This window comes from Adiantum capillus-veneris, chromosome 4, assembly GCF_014529385.1.
Source record: "Adiantum capillus-veneris isolate H3 chromosome 4, ASM1452938v2, whole genome shotgun sequence".
Lineage (NCBI taxonomy): Eukaryota > Viridiplantae > Streptophyta > Polypodiopsida > Polypodiales > Pteridaceae > Adiantum > Adiantum capillus-veneris.
Genome location: NC_140934.1, coordinates 24,239,293 through 24,248,204, shown reverse-complemented (window position 1 = coordinate 24,248,204; position 8,912 = coordinate 24,239,293). Strand labels below are relative to the sequence as shown.

Below are 8,912 nucleotides of genomic sequence, written 5' to 3'. Positions count from 1 at the left end.
AACTCGCTTACGGCCCCTTTGATGATTATGTCGCAAGGCACCCATTTGCCTAGCAGGCTGTGTGGGCACCGTGATTTGCATATTTACTCCTTCTGGCCTAGGTTGGCCATGCCCAAGTCGAGTGGCAGTTACGTGTGCCTGTACTTGTGTTACACTTCCCTTCTTTGGCAAATCGATCTCCATGGGTGCTCTTTGAGCAAAGAGGCCAACATATACTGCTCGCACTTGCCTCACCAATGACAAGATCTTTAAGTCACTATATGATGGAATGCCCTCTTCAATGTTGTGCAAGAGTGCTTTTAGCTCGTCAATGCATTGGGTCAAAACTGTGTTGGAGGAGGCCCTTGCCCATCTGCATCTCGTGTGGGCTCTATACATCGATGGTAGTATCCTCAAACTGTTCAGGATCGTGCTCCATGACTAGCTCTCGGGCTGAGTCAATAGGCATTGGCAACCCGAGCCAAGCCCCCACTTTCCACCCCCACACTCACACTTTCATGCGTGACCTAATTACTACCACAAAGGTTGTTCAACATAAACATTCCTTGATTAATTCCGAATCACATTGTTCGTTAAGACAACTCTTCAACCAGTATTGCAAACAGTACCAAGACAGAATTCTATTAAAAATTCTACTCAAACTTATTCATTAAAATTCCAATGTTTTGGAGGTACAACATCCCCCCTCCAGCGAGAGTTCACTCCTCCCGTTGTCGCCTACTGCCCATACAACTAGGTATGTCCACCGCATAGAAAGCACGTCATGCACACTCCCACCGCATAGAAAGCAAAACGTGGGTTCCCACCGCATAGAAAGCAAGTCGTGGGTATCCACCGCATAAAAAGCAAGTCGTGGATTCAAAAGTCCTTAACGAGGAACTCTGCCCCCTGTGATCAGTAGGGGGGTCAGGACTGATTCAACACAATTTGTGGTGAGCCAGCCTGAGCCGCCGACTAATGACAGAGGTAAGAGCATTGTCGAAGAAGGTTTTGATATTTCTAATTGGGCAAAAGCTACAGAAGAATGTGCTGAGGCCCAGACCCATGTCTCTCGTTTGCAATGAGTGATTCGTCGTCTCTCAACAAACAATGCTTGGGCAATAGAATCCACATTCAAAACAAATGTTTTTGGGATGCCACTATATGCAGTCGTATTGCCAAATCAAAATGGAATTGGTTTACCCTTGTGGTTTATGTTGTGCACACATGATGTAGGAACATCTCAAGAAAGCATTGCTTTGCAAGTGACACTAAGGCTTGTGTTCCACAGAATGAACAACATTCGCCCTCGAGCATTGGTGATTGACAAGTGTATGACTTCATTATTGGCCATCAATAAAGTTGTTCATGCTGATCAATCTTGTTGGGAGGTGGACAAAGATGGGACAACTCAACAAGTTGCATGTACTGTCTTGCTATGTTGGTTCCATACCAAGAAAGCATGGGTGGAGCACTTGCTTCCACAAGTTTGTAATATGGTTTTGTATATGTGTATGTGGGTTTATCTGCGTGTCAGAGGTTTATCTGTTAGTGCTTGGATTTATCTGTTAGTGCCTAGGTTTATTTGTTAGTGCCTAGGTTTTTTTGGTAGTGCCTGGGTTTATCTATAAATGACTGGGTTTATCTGTCAATGCCTGGATTTATTTGTTAGTGCCTGGGTTTATCTGTCAGTGCCTTGGTTTTTCTGTGTGTGAGAGCTTATCTATGTGTGCCTGGGCTGATATGGCTGAACTATAGATTATCTCGTATATGTTTCTTGATATGCCTGCCCACTTTTTTTGCAGGCTCCTAAGGAGATGAGTGAAACCCTATATGCATCAATGGAAAATCTAATGCAGTGTGGTACAGAGGACAACTTCGAGCCTCGGTATGCCCAGTTGTTGATAGAATGTGAAGGCCACCCTAATATTGTAAGGTATATCTGCAATGGTTGGGCCGCAAAGACATGCATCTGGCGACAAATGTGGCCAAAATATGGTCGTTTATTTCCACACGGGCATGTGGACACTACCAATTTGGTTGAAAGACTATGGCAGTATGTGAAATACACGCTTCTAGATGCAAGGATCAATCGATCAGCCTTGGATCTATTGCATGCCCTGGTGGGTGACTCCAACACCGGGACACGAATGGGTGGCACTGCTATCGAGTTCTTTCGTCAGAAGCAAGAGATTGGTATAATATTTTCTTTTCATATTAATCAAAGCAAAGGCAATGGGTTTTTCTATGACTGCCTAGTAGGATTATTCGTTTGCATGAAGACTTGCATTTGTGCCTGGGTTTATAGCATGGTATAGGTTTATATGGTTGCCTGGGTTTATCTGTGTCTGGATTGCTTCTGAAGCTGATCACTATATATTTTGTGTAGTTGACTCTGGAAAGCACAACATTTATGGAAATGATCGACTGCAGACCACAAGACTTGCACGAGGTGAAGAATTCTTAAGGAGATATGCAAATGACCCATCGATGATTCAAGTTATCGATGAAGTTGCACTCTTATTTAAGGTCTTGAGCATGTCATCCACAGGGACATGGTATCAAGTTAGTATACAGTCGGCATATTGTGAATGCCCAGATTGGTTTAGCAACTGCAAGCATTTGTATGGAATGCGACTCATCTTAAGGGACTTCTTTTCTCATATTAGCCATATTCTACCCATCCATGCGGAGCATCCAATCATCCTGAATAATGAGTATGAATGGCCTTTCCATCTCATCGAAGGCATCTGGGTTGTTTGTAGGGTTGACAATAGAGAACTTTGTTTTTCTCTTTTAATTTTAGAGCCTCATGGTACATTGAAGACCAGTCATCGCTTCCTAGCCTCCCTAAACAAAAGCAGTCAATTAAACTCAAGTCTTAAATGAATCTGACAGATAAACCCAGTCAATATGACAAATAAACCCATGCAAAATAATAAATAAACCCAGGCACTACCCCAAAATAAACCCAGGCACCATGACAGATAAGCCCATACAAACCTATGATTATCCCAGCAAGGAGACATTCATGGCTTTATTTACCTTCGGATCAGAGTTGATATGCCATCATATGAATTTCCTTTGGTATCACGAAGAATCTATGTGACACTTGCTCTATCGGCAATGCCATATTGAAGTGGAATAGCTCCTTGGAGACACTCATCTTTGCGACATGGCGACATGTTCCAATGTCAAACAAATCTTCCATGCATCGTTTCCTCACAGTAGGATGCACCGGCAAGTGATAAAGATCCTCACGTGATCCCGGCACATGACCTTTGTGCCCAACATGAACCCTTATCCTTACACTTTCCTTTATATCATAGACGCGTTGAATGACGATAGTAAACGGGCATCCACACTTCTTTGATGTGCGTAGTCTTCGATGATCGTGGCCCTTTCTTCGTGCCTCCCCATTGCGATGACACACAAGTTGAATGAAGCCCCTCGACGACGATGATTGCCGCTCTACCAATCTAGCCTTGTGCTTGATGGCAATAGCGTTGATCACATTTTGAATATCATCCATCGGCGCTGTATGTTCCTCAACACCACCTTCATCCTTGCCGGGACTCTTTTGTCTGTCTTGTAAACCCGGGCAATTTTCTGTGGAAGTGGTGTCATGGCTCTCCAATTCCCCCAACCCGGGCAACGATGCACAAACACACAAGTCCAAAAACTCCTTCACATAAGCAAGTGGGATTCCATGCTGTCTAATACTTGTACACCATGTACATGCAATGGATGCCATCGTTGCCCGCAAGCATAAATGGTCGTTTGAGTGGCACGCGGAAACAATGCTTTCCCAATCTTCTATACATGCAAACAACTTTCCATTCCCAATAACAAGATGCGAAGATCCACCTTGGTCAACCATTACGTGGAGTGAATCCCTCATTCTTGCCCATTTTTTCAAGTCTAGCACACCTCGCTTGTCATGGGCTTTGAGAGCACTTATGGTAATCGTTTGGCCACTTTCGATAGAAGCTATCATAAGCCCGTATGTTTGTCTATCAAACGCAAAGTACCTAGTTGATGCAAAAGCAAATGCATCCAAACACCCACTTTGATGCTCTTCAAAGAACTCTTCCATGTCATCCATATCACTTGAGTTTCCATCCGAAGCCCAACCGCCCCCCCCTCGGACTCGTTCCAAGCACCATTAAGCTCCCCGAAGCTCTCATTGCCTTGTAGCTGCAAAAGCAACCCATTCAGATCCCACCCCCAAGGCCCCCCAACCAGCTGCCCCTCCATTGGCGGAGGCGTGCATCTTCGTCAACACAAAACACCCGCTTGCGCCCCCTGTTCAGAAGCCCGGGTTTACCCCCATCCCTACACCTGCTCTGTTGCACGACCTTCCCCAATTCAAATATGAAACTGCCCCGCCACCCGCCACCCCACCTTGCATGAAGCAATTCCTTTCGGCGCCTTAACTGACAATCATTGTCCGCGCACGGAAAGCTGCCCCGACCACCCACCTGCCCCTTTATCCACGTGGCACCTTATCGCCTGAGGCCACGTCACGCGCCCGGCGCCACGTCGTCCCGCCATTTGTCGCTCGGGTTTACCTCCTACCCCAAGCCTGGCCTTGCCACGCGGACGATCCAAATCATCTCACCGACCGCTCCCCAGTTCCGCGCTCTTGATCCCATGAATGAGCTTCTTAAATGTGCATGTGTATATAGTCGCGAGGGAGTGCGTGTGATATATCATACATTCAAACAAATATCATATATGTATGGCCTAAAGTTTCTGGGTATTTTGGGAATTTCCGCAAAATCCAGGTATATTTTAGTAATTCCCCTTTTCTCAAAATTTTGAAATTTGATAGCTTTGTACATTTCGAACGAGCAAGTGCAGAATGTTGATGGCACAGGAGCGATGCCTCGCAGGAGTAGTGTTTGGGTAAGCACGCTTTAGCAAGCCAACTCTCTTACTGCTTTTCTACTTGTGACGGAGGTCCTTCGGCTTTTGCAGAGCCATTATCAACCGCTCAAATGCAGAGGAACGCTGCTGTCAAGCACAGATGCCCAAAGCAGAAAATTCTGTGCCGGCACGGACTGGACAGGTAATGACTTGAAAGAAATAGCTCTTTCTCTCGTAGCCTCCCTGAAGGCCTGTGCAAAGACGAAGGATCTGTGCCATGGTATTCGACTACACACACACATCCGCACAACCGGCTTGCTTGAGAAAAGCATACACCTAGGAAACTCTTTGATCTCTATGTATGCCAAATGTGGTGCACTCACCAAAGCACAACAAGTGCTCGAAGAGCTTCCTATTCGAGATGTCGTCTCATGGAATGCTCTCATTGCTGGGTACGTGCAACAGGGGCAAGCTCACGAATCTTTCACTTGTTATGAATGCATGCGACGAAGTGATGGCCTTGTCCCAGATGCCATAACCTACTCTTGTATCCTGAAAGCATGTGGCATCACTAAAGAAGTTGAAAAGGGCATACAAATTCATGATGAGATTCTCTATAGGAGGCTCTTGGGCAAAAATGTTGTCCTCGGTACGGCCTTGGTTGACATGTATGCAAAATGTGGCAAGCTTAGAAAAGCACGTCATGTGCTTGATGACCTTCCCATTCGAGATGCCATCTGTTGGAATGCACTCATTGCAGGACATATCAGTCAAGGGCAAGGTGCTGAAGCCCTTGATTGTTACGATCATATGCAAAGAGATGGCGTCTTTGCTGATGCAGTGACGTACGCTTGCGTCTTGAAGGCATGTGGCATCACAAGAGTGGTTCATAGGGGCAAACAAATCCACGATGAGGTTGTTAGTCAAGGGCTCCTAAGCAAGAGTCTTGTGCTCGGAAATGCTTTGGTGGACATGTATGCGAAATGTGGTCTGCTCACCGAAGCACGAGAAGCTCTTATTGAGCTTCCTGTCAGAGATGTAGTCTCGTGGTCGGCACTTATTGCAGGCTTTACCCAACAAGGACAGGCCAAGGAAGCTCTTGCTTGTTTCCAACAAATGAGAAGGGAGGGCATCTCCCCTAATGCAATCACCTACACTTGCATCTTGAAGGCCTATGGCATCACAGAGGAAGTAGAAGGGGGCAAACGAATCCATGATGAAATTGTTAGTAAGGGACTCTTACAAAAACACGTTGAACTTGGCAGTGCGTTAATTGACATGTATTCCAAATGTGGCATACTTACAATAGCACGACAAGTGCTTGACAAGCTACCTGTTCGAGATCTGGTCTCTTGGTCAGCACTCATTGTGGGGTATGCACAACGGGGGCAAGCGGAGCAAGCATTGGATTGCTTCCAACGGATGCGTAGGGAGGGCTTCGCTCCTGACTTAGTCTCTTGGAATGCTTTAATAGTAGGGTTTGCTCAACAAGGGAAGGCTGAGAATGCTTTCCGCTGTTTCCAGTGGATGCAAGGTGAGGGTGTCTCTCCAAATGCTGTCACCTTCACGTGCATGCTCAACGCATGTAGTCACTCGGGTCTTGTCAATGAGGGCCAAACGTACTTTGAGGATATGATGAAGAAATATGGAATTGTACCTAACATTGAGCACCACACTTGCATGATTGATCTTTTTGGCCGTGCGGGACACTTTGATAAGGCAATGGGAATTTTCAAGAAATTGCCATCTTATGATCATCCTCCTATTTGGTCCTCTCTGATGGATGCTTGTCGAAATTGGGGAAATGTGAAACTTGGAAGGTTGGTGTTTGACAAAGCAGTACAACTAGATCAGCATGATGCTGCGGCATATGCCTGTATGGCTGAGATATATGCCGATGCGGGCATGCAAGAGGATGCGAAGAAAATTGAAGCTATGAAATTGAAGATGCTACTAGCAAGTAGCTCTGAGATACATGGTGGCTGATGAGATGATGTAAATTATAAGTGTGTGTTTTAATGAATAGGAATCGACTAAGAACCCAGGCTAACTCCAAAACTGCTAAGGACAATTGCAATTGGGTGACACAGAGCTATTTCACTATGTAAAGTTGTGAAACAAAGCATTTCAAGGGAAAATTCAATTCAAGGAAAAGTGAATTGGCTATGGCAAATCTTCAGGCATGCGTGCACCTAGTTGAGGGATCATGTACACCATCAGCAGTTGATAAATCAATCACAATATCCCTGGTCTTATCTCGAATTGCATCATCACAAATATGGGCGCTAATATGCTTTTAAACATTTACCTTTGAAAGTCGTATGCCTATGGGCCACCTTGGAGTAGAAAACAATGGAAGCTTGTCGGAATTGGGGAAATGTGGAGCTTAGAAGGTTAGTGTTTTGTAAAAGGAGGACAGCTTGATGAAGATATACTGCAACACATGCCTGTATGAGGTATATGCTGATGCTGGCAGGGAAGAGGGCGTGAAGATAATTGCTACTGGCAAGCCCTTGAGACATACATGGTGGTTGGTGAGATGATACTGATATGTAACAGGTCTCTTTATGCTCTTTGAATGGATAAGAATCTGCTTCGAACCCAAGCTAATATCTGATAAATGTGAAGGACAGTTGAAATTGGGTGCCAAAAAGCTTTATCTGATCATGATGTAAAGATGTGAAACAGAACTTCCTAAAAAAATTCATAAAGGAAATAGTGAATCCATGGGGGATCTTCATGCACGCACGGGCCCTAGATGAAAGGGCATGTACACCATTGACAATAAACAAATATCACAATGTCCACTGGTAGTAACTCAAATTGAAACTACACAAAGTGAACTCTATATGGATGCTAATATGTCCTAAACAAATACCTCGCATACCTATGGGCTAACTTGAATTTAGGAGAAGCCCAAAATTACCTTTGATTGAAAGTGGAAGTTGTGGACTCGTGTTAGTCAGCCAATATAGAATACTAACAGCTACGTCAGTCATGGCGAGTTTTATTTTGCTGCAGGTACTTGTAAGGTTCAAGGGTTTGTAGTTTATATTTTGCTGTCGTTTGTCTTGCGCTTGAAAACTGTTCTAGAACTTGATCCCTTGTTCCAATGATGGGCAACAATAAAGGTGGAACTGACCAATGTTGAAATTGCGTGCAGAAGAATCTTTCAAGATCAGCGACGAAGCTTCTCGAGCCTCAGATGCATGTCCAAGGAGTCCCTCTCACCCCTTCTCAAGCAACTTTTGGACAATCTTGAAAAGACACTAGCATTGCTTGGAACATGAGCCTAAAACGGCACCTTGCGCTGACCTTTCAAGTGAATGAAAGGTCACATTTACTTACTGCGAAGTAGCTCCCCCTAAATGCAATCATCCATTTGTGAAAGAAAGCCCTTTCGCTGACTCCAATATTATCAACTACTATCATCTGAAGGCTTCCACGTGCAGACACCTTTATCACTACCGTAGGTTGTAGAACTAGTCCTTCAAAGACCGACATGGGTTGTACAACTTCTCTCTCAACGACTAAGAGAAACAAAAATACTTGAAAATTAAAAATAGCATTGCAAAGTTAAAGCAACTGGGTGGTAGGGCAAAATAATAATAGACAAAAGTAACCTGGTCTCGATACATCCAAAGCTTGAAACTCAACAGGCATATGCTTGCAATGCCACAAAATAGAGCACTTAAAACTGAATCCATACTCCTTTAGGAACCACCCAAAATAAGGATGCACAGCCACTCTCCATGCAGATATTAACAAACCCACATTGCGTAGAGAAGTTGTAAGTTTCATTCTTCCTGGGAAAAAGAGACCTCAAGTTGCCTAACAAAAAAGTATAATAAGAAACACTCGGTCCTTAACCTTCACGTAGGGACTTCAAAGTACTTTGTAATCCACATTCGCAGCAAAATTACTTCACGGGTACATTGACGAAAATACATTGTGACCACATTATGCATGTTGTGAAAAACCATCCTTCTCTAAACCAACAAAACAGTATAGCAAGAAACAATGCTACCACAAGCAGATCAAAAACATCATTCTCTAACCTAACA

At 44.4% G+C, this 8,912-nt stretch overlaps 2 protein-coding genes across 2 annotated transcripts; one reads left to right on the top strand and one right to left on the bottom strand.

The window, feature by feature from the left end:
- Positions 1 to 3,031: 3,031 nt before the first annotated feature.
- On the bottom strand, positions 3,032 to 3,976 carry LOC147458874 (uncharacterized). Its single transcript, XM_086511514.1, has one exon. It carries the CDS (start codon positions 3,974 to 3,976, stop codon positions 3,032 to 3,034), a length of 945 nt encoding a protein of 314 aa, XP_086367640.1.
- Positions 3,977 to 4,739: 763 nt separating this feature from the next.
- On the top strand, positions 4,740 to 7,800 carry LOC147458873 (pentatricopeptide repeat-containing protein At1g06140, mitochondrial-like). The gene is made up of 2 exons (XM_086510293.1): positions 4,740 to 4,887; positions 4,960 to 7,800. The coding sequence occupies exons 1-2, from the start codon at positions 4,864 to 4,866 to the stop codon at positions 6,832 to 6,834; spliced, it is 1,899 nt and encodes a 632-aa protein (XP_086366419.1). The 5' UTR covers positions 4,740 to 4,863; the 3' UTR covers positions 6,835 to 7,800.
- Positions 7,801 to 8,912: the final 1,112 nt, after the last annotated feature.

Excerpts from the sequence above, each read along its gene's own strand:
- LOC147458874 (XM_086511514.1), bottom strand. The coding sequence starts at position 3,976 with ATGATAGCTTCTATCGAAAGTGGCCAAACGATTACCATAAGTGCTCTC.
- LOC147458873 (XM_086510293.1), top strand. The coding sequence starts at position 4,864 with ATGCCTCGCAGGAGTAGTGTTTGG. Across the intron at positions 4,888-4,959 it reads CTCGCAGGAGTAGTGTTTGG|AGCCATTATCAACCGCTCAA; the intron begins GTAAGCACGCTT and ends CGGCTTTTGCAG.